At 45.0% G+C, this 18,417-nt stretch overlaps 1 protein-coding gene across 1 annotated transcript in view; it reads right to left on the bottom strand.

Annotated features, from left to right (window-relative positions):
• The window catches only part of ncanb (neurocan b), a 101,102-nt gene extending 82,999 nt beyond the window's left edge, over nucleotides 1-18,103 (bottom strand). The window contains 3 exon segments of the mRNA XM_068702408.1: nucleotides 3,293-3,461; nucleotides 3,567-3,796; nucleotides 18,024-18,103. Of these exon segments, the coding sequence (XP_068558509.1) occupies nucleotides 3,293-3,461; nucleotides 3,567-3,796; nucleotides 18,024-18,096 (472 nt within the window). The 5' untranslated portion in view covers nucleotides 18,097-18,103.
• Between the last annotated feature and the right edge of the window lie 314 nt (nucleotides 18,104-18,417).

Below are 18,417 nucleotides of genomic sequence, written 5' to 3'. Positions count from 1 at the left end.
AACAGAGATGCAAAGCTCGCCGGCTAATACGTACACTAGAGAGACAAATGGGTGTCCTTTGAGTTTGGGGAACCCAGTGTTATTCCACATGGGGGTTGAGTACCTTATGCCTCTATTTTTACCCTCTGCATCCTCACACGTTCCCCCTCACGGTCTCCAGAGGGAAGAACAGGAAGGCACCATTTGTGGGTAGGCCGGATGCTTCATGATGCCCCCATTGTAGCGCTGTTGAGCAGTTGGGTGTCCCTGGGCAATATTGGTTAGTACACTACACTGATGTAGTAGAACCTTTACTTTGTTTAAAGTCAAACTGAAATTTGAATTCTCCTCACGTGTTGCCTATGACAGTATAACAATTATGATAGATATTGCGTGTATTTCTCCATTTTTCACAATCAGCCGTGTTTATAATGGATTTGTGGAAACATTTGCTGCGTCTCAATTTGCGTTCTTCAATACTTACACTTTTTTTTTACACTGACAGGTGTGGCAAAATACGGTGCACTTTGAGTACCCGGAGGGTGTCTTTTTCCACCGCGCATTAAACAGGGGGGCACAGAACAATCAAGTAAAAGCAATCACGTTCATTTTTATTCAGTTTCAATACGATTGTTAAGTGAGCAGACAAGCCGGGAGATATTTTTGCAGGCGACAATCGCGGTCCAACGGCGGTAAAGCTCTGTCAGGATGCAATTTACCATTAAAGACATGGAAGAAGAAGAAGTGGAACAAAGAGGAGAAGAAGAAGAAGAAGAAGAAGAAAAAGAAGTGGTCAAATGCTGCGATTGGCATTTGGAACCAGCATTTCACGACCACTGGAGACCACTAGGGGGCGCTGGCAAAAAAAAAGATAAATAAAGTGCTAAAACTATCTTGTTCTGAAGTTGTTTACAATATGTTTCCCACCCTGCCCAGTGCTGACATACCACCTATGTGTCCTCACACCGGTTAATGGTGGGCGGACACATCTCACCACAGACAACGGCTCAAACGGCTATCAAAGGCGCTGTCCTCTAATTGGTGAGACGCAGCCAATTGACAGGTCAATATGTGCCACGAGAAAGAAAGAAAATGGAGACTAAACAGGGAGCGAGTAAGACAGAGGCAGCGGGGGGGGGGGGAGAAATTAGCAAAGAGATGGCAAGAGAGGAAGGACATCTCGTCGCGGCTTAGGCACACACAAATTGCTCTATGAGAAGAGCCGTGTGGATTAATATGATATTGATATAGCCGAGCAGTATCAATACCTGCTAATTAATACTTTAAGCACTCAGTAGAATTAGTGTGAGGACGGCTGTGGTCTGCCGTCTAGCGTGACTGCCAATTAAGACTAAGCCCTGGAGATGGCTAGTCCGCGCCAGCTACTTAATTGGTTTCTCTCTGAAGGAGTGGTTTTCATAGCGCGTTAATCGATTGGCCATGAGGGGGAGGACGCAGGGTCTCCATAGCATCGTGACAGGGGTCCCTGCTTACTAAAATGCACATTGTCATTATGGAGAAAGACGAGGCGCTCCGCTTACTTAAGAAAATTAGACAGCATCCTTGTTGAAACACATAGCTCCCACAAGCATATGCGCGCCTGCATCTGTGCTATATGCAAGCGAATGAGTGGAGACTATCTGGGTTACTCTCGATGACGGACGATTTATCTACCGTAGAGTGCAGTGGAAAATAACAAGGCTACTGGGCCTTCAGAGCTGGTGTTAGCGCTTAGCATGGATTTGTGCATCGTGTTACGGTCGGCAAATGCCTCGCGTCATCCCCGAGGGTCATTATAATAATAGCTTATTATCAAAAAAATAGTGAGTGACCTGGAAAGAATGTGATGAAAGCGCTGCAGCTGAAATACCCTGACAAAGTAATCACGGTTCTACTACAGCGAGATACCTCCAGGTCGTCTGGTAATTCCACAAATGCGGTTGTTCGGGATACAGATGATGCAGAAAATGGTTTGCCCATTTAGTTAAGCCACCGAGAGGCATACGAAGTGCTCTGAGTTAACTCTATTTGACAATAGCCTACACCGCTGGGTTCCTACCTTATTGGGTTCATTAGGCTTTCAGTGCATGAACAGCACCTGAGTGGCCCAGGTCAATGATGTGTAATGTGTTCCAGTTCCCTCACCTTTCTCCACATCATCATACACTCTACACGGACAGTAAACAACCCTGGGTGTAATGGATGTATTAGCCTGACATGGAAAACAGGGTCATTATTATTCTTCGTGGCAGACCTTGAGAGCACAGAGAGATCTGTACACAACCAAAGACTGTTAATTCCGGACAATAAATTATGGAGGTAAAAACATGCATAACGCCTGGGATGAAATAAACAGTGTTAATTACTTTGTGTATCATGTCTCATCATCAGTTGATGGTAATATTATATTGGAGATGAGATGATATTACCATCTCGTCGCACAGAAATAATGAGGTTTGCAATGGTAGTAGCGCATTCTTACTTGCTCAAACTTTCTCTCTCGCTGTTCCAATAACGCCTTAGTGGTGTGACTGTCCAGTGTTAATATTACTGTCCAACACTTTACAAATTAAAAACAAGTAATAAGAGCAAGTGGATTCACCTTTCATTAATTCAGGACTTTTCTTGGTCATTGCTACTGTTATTGTCCCTTAGCTGTGGAAAGGCTTGGCTAGCGATAGCTATACCTCCACAAGGAATATTTAAAATGTTCTCTATTAGCAGCCGTTTTTCAAGCGTTTACTGTTTAATTAAACCACTTAAATGCAAATAAAGTTCGTAGTTTGGTTTTACCTTTTATGGTAACTGTTCACGACAGTTTTGGTTTATTTGAGATGCACCTTTTACCTCTTAGTAAAGGTTTAGCTTCTGCAATGTTATGCTTACCACAAGTGATGTTTAGCACTTCAAACGTAAAGCTGTATGACCTGAAGACAGGTTGAATAGTTGTCGGGTTATCTTCATCATTTAGTTAGAAATTACATAAGAATTCTTAAGAAAAACTCTTAGGAAGTTAGCAAGTGTACTAGCTTGTTGTAGCTAGCTATCTAAGTTAGCTATGTGAGCTAGCTACCTGACTACTAATAGCATGTTTCCTCAAAATACATACATATATACACATGTATGTATGTATATATCTCCAGGTCTGTGACATAAATAAAGTTTTTAAACACATTGGCCAGCACATCCTTTTGTTTGTTTAGTGTGACTAGCTTAAAGCTAAGTTTGTTCTAGCATGACATTTAGCCCCACGAGTGTGGCTTCAATTCAAGATGGCTGCCAGACCGTCAGCCCAAACTGTCATTTTATTCACCTGTGACCTCCAGGGGAACTGTGTCCTGCTCGTCACTGATGCCCACCACGACCTCACAGCGGTACAGGCCAGAGTCGCTGGAACGTAGCCCCGACAGAGCGAGACTGGCGTTGTAGCGGTTGTCGTTGTAACCAGGCAGCGTCACACGACCCTGGAAGGCCTTCTTCACCTGAGGGAAGAGTAAGAACGACAGACGGAGACAATTTGTATTTTTACTGAAGATGCTTGACACCAAATATTTCCCAGTGGTGGTGCATCTCATTATTTGTTTTACCTTGACCACGTTGTCTTTGGCCACCAGGACCGACTGTTCCTTCTGCAGGCCGTCGGAGCCTCTCTGGCCCCAGACCTTGGTCCACTTGACCCTGGGGGGCTCATGGGATGAACTGGCACCAGGGCGGAGGGTGAAGAGGCAGGGCAGGAGAACGGTTTTGGACAGCTCCTCGCTAATGGTCTGATGGGTCACCTTCCGCATATTCACCACAGTGTCAGCGTTGGCCATGCCTGACGAGAGCAGAGGAGAGGAGAACACGATCAATGCCATCTTGTAAATTAAGCCACGGGACAATATTTCTCATTACGGTGAAAAGACGTTAGGTAATTGCTTCTTGTTGCGGAAAACACGCTCTCCTTTAGGGTTCCTTTGTTCCGTCAGATCCTCCCGGTTGTGGAGCAAAGGAGAGAGAACAGCGGCTCATTGTGGTTCTGTGATTATATGTCATCGATCCAGCAAACCATTACTGTATGACCTGAACAGTGTGGGGCATATAGTCTCAATTTTAATGAATGCAAGAAAAGGATTCACAAATGTCTTCCAGGATTTATACATAAATGACTCTCTCTACAAAAAATATTTTCAATGCATACAAAAAAATATAATTTTATATATATGTGTAAACAAAATTCACATTTAAACATAACAACATCCAAATATGTTTTTTATGAAAACTTGAAATCCTTTTAAAAACATGAATTTGTGGTTTTGTCTTATATTTATTTAAAGAAAGGTAATATTGGTGTGGGCATCACAAATATATTTGCGAATCTTATTTTTTTTTATAAGTAGATTTTTTTTTTTTTTATAAGTACATTTTGTTCACATTTCTATATAATAATAACTACCTTTGTGTGCATTGAAACATGTCGTTCATATATAAATCACAAAAATGCATTTGAGAATCCTTCTGTGTGCATAGTGGCAGGACTAGATTGTGGAGCGAAGATATCAAAAGTGCTTTCACAAGCCATACATCAAACCTGGATGTGCATTATGGGATCAATATCAGCCACCTCTTTGCAGCTTAAAGCACCGCCGCCGCCACAGAGATACAAATATTACTTTCATCAAAACAATTGATGACAGAGCGAAAGGGCATTATCGTAAGAAATTCAGAGTGCGGTGCGCTTGGAAGATATCAGTCGTTTTGTTTTGCAATATTGCACTGCATTTTTCTTTGTTTGCCTTTTGGCCCCCCCCGACTCATTTTACACTGGGAGAGTCACATCATGCATTATCATTAGACTCTAATCCCGTGTCACCTTGCCTGAAAAGACAGAGGTGGCTCATTTACATTGCAGAGGTAGATGTGAATTCCACTCTTACAAAACAGCGGTGCAGGTTATCATCTCTGAGCTCTATCTGCTTCTGTTTATCCAGTGTGCACATGTGTGCCAATGAGGTTTACCTGTAAAGTCTTCGACCCAATCAGATTATTTTCCATCTCCCTTATTAGTCACTATTCCCTTTCTTCTCCCTACTGGGAATGCTGGCAAAACACGTCGCTCTATCTAATCTAATTTGCTCCAGAAGCCCAGCGACAATGCGTGCATTTTCAATCGGCTAGCCACTTTTTAGCCACACTATAGCGTCGCGGCTCCAGGCATAGCAAAAGGGACCGGCGGGACATTTCTAGTACAGACATTCATGGTCCCCAGAGGACGAATTCCAATGACTTTGGTGATCCCCTGACTTCTCCTGTTGTGGACATTTGTGGTTTTGAGGGAAGCCGCATAAGACAAAGAGAGGAGAGAGAGATCGAAATGAAGGAACACAAAGAAGGACTCCCTCGGTGGGCGGAACGGTTGAACGGCGGAGAAAATGAGCGTATTGATTCATTTTCATTAGTGTCGGTTTTCATCGCCCACTTTGTGTGTTCGTCCTGCTTCAGTCCTGTTTGATTGGATGCGTGTTAAAGCGCTACAGGGTCGGCCCCTCCCGTCTGTAATTAATCGGCAGATCGGTGGAACAACGTTTTTTTTTCCAGTGGTCACAAGCTCACCGCTGTGCGAGAACCTCAACCTCTCCGTCCTTCTGCCCGCTCTGTCATTTTTCCTCCCCTTATGTCTGGCCATTCTCGTTCTCCTCTTACGCCCCCGCAGTACGACCACCCGCCAGCTTTCAGATGAGCATTTCAGCTCTTCACTTATTCTCCACCTGGCAATCTTATTTCGGTTTTATCTGCAGCCTATAGATAGAGATATGCTGTGTTTTTGTTTTACTTATAAGGATTAGATTTTTTATTTTTTTTCCCCCCCTCCAGTCATGCTGAGAAAGTTCCCTTCATGATTCAGATCAACTTTTAATCAGTTGGCCTCATCTTTGATTGTCAATTTCGCAGCGCCGGAAAGTCCATGTGGGCGAAAATTGCCTCCGGCATCGCTTAAGCAAGGGCGACGAAATGTGGGCAAAACAACACATGAGTAACCAATAGCAGGAGCTGGAGTCTCGCCAGGCTAAACATTCCGAAAGCACAAAAGAAGTGCTGAGGAATGCGTCAATAGCTGCACACGCCTCCCTATCCCGCCTCCCACCCACAGCCATCACCAGCCAATAGTAGTCTGGCCTACTGACACCACGTTCGATCGCTTAAAAAAAATTATCTGAACGAAAAATAAAGGAGACAATTGAAGGAGCGAGTACTCCAAAGATATATTGATCCCGGGAGTGTCAGCAGGGATGAAAGCGCAAGTCAAGTAACGCGGAACCACGAGGCCGCTAGCGCCGCTAGCACGACTAATGCTAATGCCGTTGGAGAGGCAGCAGGTGCTCGGATGTCAGAGGGGAAGGTTGTTTCAGTTGATGCTCACTGCGCTGGCAAATCTCTCCGTTTGAGGAGCTGAAATTGGATTATTCCAAAATAGATATACATGAGGCTGTCAAGAACTCGGAACCAGGTTATTGGGAGTTATTATGCAGAATTGTTTGGTGTGTCATTCGTATACGGATCAGCGATATGCCTTTATTCTTTAATATTCTCGACACCGTGAGCACACTAGCGTTGCTGCATGCTTTGTGCGTTTGGAATATTGCCGTTTGTGAGCCGTTGCTGGTGGAGGTGAGTTGCAAAGAGACGGCCAGTGTGATTGTTTTTCATCTAGAGAGGCAGAAGTGCATGCGCCGGTCCTGCAATTTTGCCAACAGTGTATGTACTGTGTAAGGGTGTGTGTGTGTGTGTGTGTGTGTGTGTGTGTGTGTGTGTGTGCGTGCGTGTGCACTTGAATGCTCTCACAAGTGAAAACATCTCATTTGTCATTTGCTATTCATGGAGCACCGTATGCAGACCCTACACACACACACACACACACACACACACACACACACACACACACACACACTATGCCATCTTCGAAGCCACCACTTTTCATTCCTTACTGGATGGTTAATGTGACTTTGAGCACACACAAATAGCAGACGCGTGGATTGCTGTCATTGCTCATTCCAGCAGCCATTACACTGTTGCAGTTGCTCAGGCTAAGAGGCTGAGAGCGTCTACCCTGATAGCTTAACATCAGCCCTCCCATCACATTTCCTCCTCCCCGCCAGGCGCATGAACACACATAAATACCCACTTCTTCCTCTCCTCTCCCAGCGACATCGTCTTAGACAAGCGCTACTTGTCTAACTCCCCTCGCCGGCTGATCCGTGGCTGCTCTGCATGGCGGCATCAAAACAGGATTTGCGCTCTGAAAATGGCCTCTCGTTTCGGGTCGAGCCCCTGGAGCGAGGCGACCCGTTAAACGAAACGCATGGGGCTTTCACAGGCGGAGGAGGGGATGAGGCGAGGCGAGGCGAGTAGGGGAGGTGAAGAATAAACAAGCAAAACGGTGTGGGCCGCAAAACCATCGTCTTTAAAAGGAACAGTTCAACGATTTGCGGAACGCGTTTATTCAGGTGGAGAGTTAAACGAGACGACTGATGTCACTTCCACATCCGTCCGTTACACACGAGGTTACATTCAGGAAGCAGGGCTTTCGTAGCCTCGACAAATGCGCACACGTCACCGATTCACATCAACGATACATTAACTCATTTGAACCGATGTATAATGCTGGACTTTAGCTGTTTCTGCACGATTGTGGCTCACGTTCAAAATGTTCTGTTCACATTCCGAACACAGCCCACGTATCTGCGTTCTCTGAGAAGTCGAAGCATTTTGAGAAAGAAGTAATATCACAACAATGAAGTTGTGTGTTCACTCCAAAGACAACGCGAAAGAGAGATTCTGTAACAATGTTTCTGAACTCCAGTCATTCATGCTAAGCTAAGCTAAGCTAGCTTCATGAGTCCGAAAACCAGGAAATGCACTTTTTGCACTTCCGCTTTCCTTGTGTCAAAGTCAATGTTTTTTGTTTTTTTTTGTCGTTTTATAGTGAGATGCATCAATATGTGGTCTGTGGTTAACACAAGCTTTAGAGACTTTGATGCTTTGTTCTACGATATAAAATACGTCAGCGAGGACGTGTGAGTGTCATAAACTTTTGTTTGCCACGGAGCTTATGTACTAAAAACCCAAATCCAAAAGAAACATTCCATTGGCTTCTTGTTGAGGGGACCGGGTCGATGTCGTCCCTGCACCGCTCTGTGTATCACACAAACATGAGAGGGCTGTCCATTTTCTCGAGAATTCTCTCAAATAAGCTTATTTCCCACCAATGGTCAATTAGGAACGAGCAGCTTGCGCACAGAGACACACAGTGACATACAAAAACGACACGCAAGCAACCAAATACACAGAGGAGCTAAAGTGTGGATCTATAAAAAATGATGGTAAAAGAAACCTTTGGAGGTAAAACATAATGCCGAGAGAATTCACTGAGCAGGAACGCGACCTGAAGAAGCCGTGTGTTTGCTGTTTTCTGCAAGATTTGTTGGTTGCGGAGAGAATCGGGGTCTCTGTGTTTCACTCCCATGATGAATGTTGAACTACGCTCCGCAAAGAATCATTATTTCTTTTGATATTACGTAACGTATCGAGCAGATGCAAGTCCAACAGTGTCACAGGTACTCAAATGCATCGCTTTATTAACAAAAGCACTCCAGTTGCTTCGGCGACTGCAGGTTAAAAACGGCAATTTTGTGATTTACGCAACATTGTCGACCAAAGTGGCTTTTTGTGGACCACGAACTGCGCAGGAGGAGTGGAGGTGTAGAGGACAAGTAGATCCGCTGTTTAAATTTGTTTTACTTTCTGGAAGCAGCAATGTTCTTTTCACACTGACAGAGGGGGGGGGGGGGGGGGGGGGACAGAAGCTACGGGGAAAAAAAAAGATGAACAAGCACAATTGACTCCGGCATAACGGAGCGTTAGATAGAGAGCGGCGGCCGCGAGGGGAAATACATGATAAATAAAAATGTAGGTATGTGTATCGGGCAAATTGGAGTGATGCGATGTGGAAAAAAGGAGTCAAGAGGGTGTGATGGGGGAAAAGTAGAGATGCACTTTTTTTTGTGATTCAGCGGAAGGTGGACTGACATAGTGTCACGTTCGTTCTCAACACAGACACAAACTCACTCAGAGAACACATCTTTCATAGGAGGCTTTCAGCTTCCACTCCCTGCTGTCACTCTCTTTGCTCTATCCCCCTCGAGGATGTGGCACTCATCTTTGTTTACCACACACTCGCGTGTGTGTGTGCCTCTTCCCTTCAAACACACACACACACACACACACACACACACACAAACACAAACAAACACACACACACACACACACAGAGTAATGTGCGGTCCCAGAAGACGATCAAACTGCAATTTCTGAACCACCTTGCCGAGAGCTTGCTAGAAACAAAAACAGGCAAATGTATTCTCCTGGCTAAGAGGCATCAATATTGTTTAATCTGCTTGCCAGTTTCTTGCCAGGTTCCACCTGGATAAGCACCATTTGGGTGACATTAAGCTACTTATGTTGCCAATGGCGAGACAGTGCCACAAATGAAGCAAACCAAGCTTTACAATACCCCCCCCCCCCCCTACCCACCCACCCCCCCTTTCACTCTTTCTGTCCACTTTATTCGGACAAATGTTTATCTTTGTTTCCCTGCCGGTGCTGCAATTTGCTGCAACACTAAATAAAATGAAATCAATTGCACATCCCCTCTTGAAAAGCCTAAATTACAGCGTGAAGGAGAGCAGGTGAAAATAATACAAAGAAGGAGAAAAACAAGAAGAAAAAAACCCCACATTGTTCTCATCCTTTTGTGGTAATGAATGTAAACTAGCGAGGGGCCCCAATGCCACTGCTATATCAAATCTGCATTTAGATGGAAATGTTATCACAAGCTTAACCCCCGAGAAGCTTTCTTTTGTTCGATATCTATCAGTGTTTCATATTGCTCTTTGCCACCCTTTTTTTTTTTTTTCTTCTCCCAAACAAGGCTGATAAAAAGGAGAAGGAACAATGAAGCTGGATGTCAATACTAAAGCAATAACGGTGCAGAAATAAAGACTGTGTGCTAAAGTTAAACTCATTGGCTAGTCCGGGCCGGCGCGACGGGACTTTGTTAAATGTTAACGGGGCGATCTTTCATTGACCCCTGTGTCTGAGTCGAGTGCGGAGAAGGGCAGCGTGTTCCTCCTGGAAGATCCACTCCCAACGTCTCTGCGCACACGGAGCTCGGATTTTCTTTTCCCCCCGGAGGTCCATGGTGCTCGTCACCTGTCGGGCCCCATCCGTCTTCGCGCTCTCGGAAATTACTAAACGCCGCTGGAGAGCCTTTATGGTGCTGGCACATAGCTGCACACCGACACAGGGTGGGCGGTATAATGGCATTTTCACCGTAACACAACACAATTGCGAACATCATTTCTCGTTCCCCCTCTCTCTTCTTCATTCTTTTTTTTTTGTTTTTGGTCCGAGGAGCCTGCACCGGGGTTTTCCGATGATAAAAGCCCCCTTTTCTCTCTGACTTGTCCACATCAGACTCGTCAGCCTGCCAGTCAAGAGCTACCGGGACTGATGGAGTGCATCCTCTGCTGTCGTCGCACCACCACTCCTGCTGCCTGCGTGTCAGCTGATTATGTGTGTGTATGTGTGTGTGTGTGTGTGTGTGTGTGTGTGTGTGTGTGTGTGTGTGTGTGTGTGTGTGCGTGTCACAAATCATGACGGATGAGCTGTCTGACAGGGGCTCGCCGCTATTGGTTGATCACTGTGTTATGAAATGACAGCTGATACCACACAAACAATGACTGCTTTTGTTGTTCTCTCGGTTTTAATCTGGAGCGTGATGGATGTGGTTTAGCGCAGGAGATTGTGGACTCGATGGTAATGCTTTTTCGGGTCAATAGTTGTTTTATAACTTCCTAGAACGTTTCCTGGAATGAACTATGTGAGCGAGTAGAGAGAAAACAGAGGCAAAGTTTGTTTGCTTTGTACTCCTTCACTTTAGTAAAAGTAAAACCACAGGAAACAAATACTCTGTTAGATAAAAGTTTTGCTTTCTAAATTTCGCAGAGCTTTAAAATTAATTCAGAGCAAATCTGTGATTGAAGGTGCTTCTGCACACGTCTGTCAACATGGTGATGGCTGAGCCGACGGCTAAAAGCTAATGGTGCTAATAGCTAATGGTGCTAGCAGCTAATGGTGCTAACAGCTAATGGTGCTAGCAACTAATGGTGCTAACAGTTAATGGTGCTAGCAGCTAATGGTGCTAACAGCTAATGGTGCTAACAGCTAATGGTGCTAGCAGCTAATGGTGCTAACAGCGCAAACAACAGCAACAGTGCTGACAGAACTGTGTTTTACGTGGGGAAACGGGGGATAGACGCTAACCGCCGTATGAGTCAGAGTTATATTATATTGTTACCAGTGACAACAGTGGTGCTGGTGTTGTTTTCACATTGTGAGTCTGTGTGTGTGTGTGTCATCAACATGGCCCTGGAGACACCGACTGTATTCGGGAACTACCATGGAAGTGGTTTTGAGTACTTAACCAGGTGTTTATATGTCTGTGGACAGATGTTGTTACTGCGATAGCATCGCTGACATGTAAGATTCAGTAACGAAAACTTAAGAGAACAAAATGAAGGCAGAGTTTGAAGATGGCCGTGGTCTAAGCGAAGGATGGGCGTGGTCTAAGCGAAGGCGTGGTGGGAAGTGGAGAAGGAGCCGATGTCCCCCAATACTTAATATACTGCTGGGTATTTTCTTTATACTTATTTATAATATTGATCAATAAGATGTTGTATGAAACTGAATCTGCAACGTAACTAACTGCAGAGAAATGAATGAAGTAAAATAAAAAGTGTATGTAGTAAAATAAAAAGTACAATATTTCCTGTGGTGAAATGTGGTGGAGTTGAAATGTAAAGAAAAAAGAAAAAGTTACCACTGCTCTCTAGAAACCTTCCCATGAATGTAAAGTCAAATATCAGCTTCTTTCTAACAAATGATATGAAACCACGAGTGATTCTGGCTTCAACCCAAAAACAAGATTTACATTCACACTGCTGCACTTAACAATTTAGAAGTACGAGTAAGATGATCTCATTCTATCACCGAAAGGGAATATCACAAACCGAAGATGTTTCCTGTTGTAATACAAACACTGGATGAAGAAAAAAAAAGAAAGAAACAGAACAAACTTTTTGGGACGAGTGGGAAGAAGTTAAATCATTTTTTTTTTTTTGCCTTCTGATATGAATAAAACATCTCAAGGAAAGCAGCAGCGAGTGCGTGTTTGTTTGTCTGCGAGCGGACGCTCTGACAAAACTGCTCGTTCGTCTTTATTGTTTCTGTTGCGGAGGAATGCGTCCTTTTAACAAGACCTCGGATGACGCACGCGGAGAAAACGAGCGGCGCGGAGAGAAGTAACGTGACGAAAGTGGCGGCGGCTCTTTAAAAAACGATACGTTATCGTTTGGGAAGATGGGGAGGATGCTGAGAATGCCCCCGACCGAGCCCCAAGAAAGGATAACCATGGCAACAGAGGCACCACGTATGGACAAAAAAGAAGAAGGAAGAAGGAGCTTCTGATCAGGGCAGGAAACACACACACACATTTATCTATGTGCTATGAGGGTGGCCTCTTCAAAGAGCACATCTGAGGTTATGTACTGTATAATGTATAATGTAATGAGGAGGCGCTGGTTTCCTCCTTGTTTTTCCACTGTGTTTGATCACTGGTCTGTGTTTCACTGCAGCACACACACACACACACACACACACACGCACACAAATATGCAAAGATACACACACACACACACACACACACACACCCTCCAATGAAGACAAAAACAGATGTACACAACCCACTCCTCACTGAAGTTCCCTGTGTGTGTGTGTGTGTGTGTGTGTGTGTGTGTGTGTGTGTGTGTGTGTTTGTCTATATTTGTCCACGTTGCCCGTCTAAGCACAGCAGGTCTGCGGGGCGGACATCACGCCGGGTTTGGAAACGATGTCTCCTCGCTGACATTCTCCCCGAAACATCCCTCCCAACTCCTTGCGGCTCCTTCCTCTTTCTGTCGCGCTCCACTCCTCCTCTCTCCATACATTCCTCTGTTTTCTCGTCGTTCTCTCTCTCTCTCAGGCTTCCCTTTGTCTAAATTTGATCTCGCTAGTAGCCTTTGAAAACTGCGATGAAACGTCTCACATAATGACCTGCCTGCACCTGCAGAATTAAGCTTTAAAGGGCAGATCCATTATATCCATATATCCATTATATCCATATATATATTAATTTTTTTCTTAAGTTTTTATATAATTTCATGCAGCGGTGTTCCATATATATTCACATCCAAAGTTTTGATCAAAGTATATATGACGCTCATATATACTTTGATCAAAACTTTGGATTTGAATGCTATTTTTCCTTTGCCCTTCCATCAGAGTTTTCCCATAGATATGACCTGAGTTTATGGTTTCTGCATGATGGCATTACATATATATATATATATATATATATATATATATATATATACACTCGAAAGTCACACAATAAAAGCATCTCCCGTGTCAAATCACTGTTTTTGTCAATGGAGTCCGGTAGCTTTGAAGAAAGCGATGCAACGGCTGCAGCTCCCTGGTCAGGAAGGGCTGTCCAACGGCAAGATAAAGTGGGGACAATATTCTAAATATAGCGTACGTGTAAATGTTTTCTAGGTGGCTAAAATATGTTTTTTTTGCTGCCAATTTACCCTCAACTGAAGCTGTTACATCACTCTCTTCGAACCCACCAGACTCCATTAACAAAAGCAGTATTTTTACCTCGCACAACACGGGAATACACATCGAAACACGCTTCCAAAAATTCCGACCTGAACCCGTTGAGTTATTTCCACACTTAGCACAGCTAACGTTGACGCAGCTAACGTTGACGCAGCTAATGCTAGCGGTCACATTATTCCCAACATTACTGATTAGCTTACTTAGGTGACCTACTTCACTGCTTTCTGCTGAGGTGGCAGGAAAAAAAAAAAAAAAGGCACAGACGGCGTTGACCTTTAAGCTAAAGCTAATGCGAAGGACTGTGAATGTGGGTATGATAATATGATAAGAAATAATAAAAATGATCTAGATCATGCTAATGTGACCTATGTTTGATTGATACATAGGTTTTGTATGATAAGTCAAACATGTAAAAGTTAGAGATCGTGTCAGTATCGCGTGCGATCAGCCCGTAACGTAATTACTGTGACAGGCCTACGCTGCAACCATCCCTTTGTGACCCGGACCGCCTCCTCTAGTCTCCTCATCTCTATGTCTCCTCATCTCTATGTCTCCTCATCCTCGAATATGAACCATGTCCCTGCAGTCTGAGCTGACTCCTACTAGGCCATGTCAGGCTTCACAGGAACCCCCCCCCCCCCCCCCCGCAGGCTGCTGCTGCTGCTGCCGTGACTCATTTTGCGTCCTCTGAAGCATAATGATACGCTTACCTCGTGCGGCACGCAGCCAACATCTTCAAATTCATAAACACACGTAACGCGAGCGCTTGTGCACAAAAGTGCAGGCATGCTCACGCTATCATCAACACACACACACACACACACACACACACACACACACACACACACACACACGTGCAAAAAGCTCACCCCTAATCTGTCCTCCTACCCCCCCTCCCCCCCCCCCCCCATGTCCCACCTTTCTTTCCAATCTCTGGGCTGTCAAGCAGTGTGTCACGGGGTGAGCTTTAGTGCCAACCCTCCCTGTGGTCCTCCACCTCCCATCGACTGTTTCCAGAGTCACTCAGCCGAAAAAACTAACACAAAATGCGAGAACGGGGGGGGAAAGACATCAAGAACAGGAGACGGTAATGCCCTCAAAAAACTAAACTCCTCCAGAGCAGAGTGTGTTATCGGGCTCCTCGGAGATAATCTGTGTGTGTGTGTGTGTGTGTGTGTGTGTGTGTGTGTGTGTGGGCCACAGTGCGAGCTGCTCAGCGAGTTGGCTGCATAAACTACCTGGCAGACGTAACCTGAGGGTTTCCGCGCAAACACATACGCACACGGAGGAGTTGGCTCCATTTTCATCATCTCTCGGCTGGCGAATCTGAGCCCCGAGTCACAGATAGGACCCGGTGCCAGGTGCTTTGACTGTTTTTTTTATTTTTATTTTTTTTTTGTTACCTCCACAGAAGGCAGAAACAATACATTAGAGCGAGGAGCAGGCGGTCAGGGAGGTCACTGAGAGCACAGAGGGAGCTTGAGGTCTGTACACACACACACACACACACACACACACACACACACACACACAAACACATGCATATACAAAAGAAATACACAGCAGAGGGAGTACGAGGAGAATGTAGAGAGGGCGAAGAAGGATGTAAATGCTTGTATTGCATCCTATTTCCTGCAGGGCTCTGATAAAACTGCCAAATATGGAGGATGTTGAGCGACCAGCACAGACGCACAGATAGATAAATGACTCAGAGTTTCGCACTACGACACCGAAGCCTCCGTTTCTCTGTTTTCTTTAAACCCCCGCTTCATATTTCCCTCTCACGCTGGCCTTCCCTCAGCTAAGTCGAGGGCTTTAAAAAATGCAGTCAAATTATCATCCAAACAGATGCAAAACGTCAAGCCTCTCTCGCAACAGCTCGTGAGACCTGCTGACACATAATGAGAGGATTAAGATCCCAAAACCTCAGTTTTTTTCAAATTTGGACGAGCTCTGCGAACGTATATTAGAAATAAAAATCTCGGAGATTTAACAAAATATCAAAATGATCTTTTCCCTTCTCTTAGAAATGGCTAAGAGGATTAATGTGAGCTTTTTTTTTTGACGTCTCAGATTTGTTTTTCTTCTTTACATCTCATCCTCTCAGGAGTGCTGTTTTTTTTTTTGGGAAATTATGAGCAGATGAAACGGGAGAAATAAGCGGAATAGTAGCTGAGCTGTGAAGGTCAGCCAAGCGCTCAAGATACCGACACGTGTTATGGAGAGACGCGGGAGGGAATGGACCGACCGACGGACGGAGGAGATCTAATGAGTCATTCTCACAACGCCAACAACAATCACAAATTGGGACCGTTCATTCGCAAGTAGGCGGGACATTCGTTTTGCTAAAAACTGTCTGTCACTCACTCATGAGGCAGGTCATGAGTACTGGGTCCCTGCGATCGGGTTTCCAGGTGCCGTTAGGCGGCAGCAAATTCCACGAGAGCTACTGTCCTGTTTTCTTTGCAAACCTACGGGCCCGGTGAAGCGCGTTGAGATCAGAACAGCCAATAGGAACGTCCCGTCTCTGAGAGGACCTGTGATTGGCCAAAGCATCACCGGTCCTCTCAGAGACGGGACGCTCCTATTGGCTGGATTTTCAAGTCAAGATAACGGTGCAGAAATCTGGTTTTCTCCAACACGTTCTTTACACTGCTAAGTGCCGGAGAGGTTTTCACCCCCGAGGAGCCAACAGAAAATATAATAGTTATGAGCCATTTGAGCTAAGCCTTTACAAAATACTATGCTAATGGCTTCATTCTTAAAAGGTTCTTGGCTGAGAGTTTAAAAGTGTGTGATTGTGTGCTATTTGGCCTCGGAGGTGATGTGGGTTTTGTTTTATCTTTGATTGGAGGGACATGCTGGATTATCTGTATCACACATCATGCCGGCTCTCGTCCGGTCCCCCCTCCGCGCTCTACAGCCAGGGTTTTTAAGCAGATGCATTCATCTCCCTATAATTGCACCGGGGGACATCATTTATCACATCCTGTACAGTGAAGTTGGTGTGGTGACAGGAGCTGGATCCAAACTCTCGGTGTCGACCTATGGAGGAGCGTTCTGTAAATCAACGCTCGGATTTTTGCAGGATGGTTGCGCAAGTAGTCTATCAAATATATGATGTATTTTTTTTTATTCTCACTAGTATTAATGATAACTATGAATCATGTGGCAGATTGAGTGCACACAGAATCTGATATATCAGCGGTAACAAGACCATGAAGTATTCATAGGCTCCATTTCTACCGGTAAAAAGAATGAGAGCGGCTGTACATGTCTGTATAGTATGCAGCATGTTAATGTACTGCATACTAACATACTGCATAGTACATACTCATTCAGTTACTGCATACTGACGACTAAATGAACGATTACGTTTTTACCAGACGTCAACCTCCGGTTCTGAAAAGTGAAACCGATGCGGAAGTGCCTTAAACATTCTCTCTACTGAGCACCAGGGGGCGACTCCTCTGGTTGTATAGAAGTCTAGTCTAAAATGACTCTACTTCTCTCTTGATTTATTCCCTCAGTAAACATTGTAAACATGAGTTTATGGTCTCAATCTCTAGTTTCAAGTCTTCTTCAATACAGCATGATGTTCATTTAGTACATTATGCTCCATTTAGAGTCAAACAGACCATAAAGCAGGGGATGCTTTAGGGCGGGGCTACCTTATGATTGACAGGTCTCTACCGATAACAGAGCCGTACTCCTCCGCAGTCCAAATATGGTCACTTCCGTTTACTGGTTGCAAAAAAACCAAGATGGCGACGGCCAAGAACCAAGATAGCGATGGTCAAAATGCCGAACTCAAGGCTTCAAAAACCACAATCCAGATCCCAATGGGCGACGTCACAACAACTCCCACTTCTTGTATACAGTCTATTTATTTTACCGAGCAGACGGTTCACACTGAAGTAAGCTCAAGCCGTCTCTTGAGCCAGGCCGGTTTCAGAGCCACTTTCCGAAAAGGTCAAAATCTAAAATGATTGCAGCAAATTTCCAAACTGCCGTTATTTGGATAAACTGACCACATGCTTTCTCAACAAAATGACACATTAAAAACCTTTATCCCGCTCAAAAACTCAAGAGACTAACAGACGTCAGTCTCAAGGCCCCCGAGACGCAATGCATTGTGGGGCAGTTGAGCGCGTGCAGTAAGTCTTAGTGTGAATGCGGATTTCGACCGCAGCCAGAGATCGGTTCAAAGGTTCGTCCGTGGCGATGTGAAGCTGCGAGCGCAGTGGGTCGGGGCGACGGGGACCGCCCGCAGTTTAATGAGGACTCACCACAGCCCGCGGTCTGGAGCAGAAGGAGGGCCAGCAGGGGCTGCAGTCCACACACAGGCAGGACGCCCTGCATCCTGCTGCACCTGGAGACACAGATGAGGAGAGGGAGAGAGAGAGAGAGGGGGGGGGGGGGGGGTGAGTGAGTGAGTGAGTGCACAGAGGAACAAACCCAAAGCAACACATTGCCCTTGTGAGGCCCGCCTGATACACACTGCATGCTCGGATGAGTCACCGCTTGCAATTTCCTTTTCATAGCATTTTTTTTTTTCCGCACAGCGAGGGCCTTAGGATAGAGGGCAATCAATTCATTCTTCATTCTAATTTAATGTTTCATAATGTGGGGGTGATGAAGTCTTCTGGAGCACTTTGAGACCAGCTGTGATTAAAGGCTTTT

The sequence above is a fragment of the Cebidichthys violaceus genome, unplaced genomic scaffold (assembly GCF_023349555.1).
Source record: "Cebidichthys violaceus isolate CVI_PGR_0920_01 unplaced genomic scaffold, fCebVio1.0.p SCAF_84, whole genome shotgun sequence".
Classification (NCBI taxonomy): domain Eukaryota; kingdom Metazoa; phylum Chordata; class Actinopteri; order Perciformes; family Stichaeidae; genus Cebidichthys; species Cebidichthys violaceus.
Note: the sequence above shows the minus strand (reverse complement) of the source record. Positions and strands in the feature narration are given on the sequence as shown.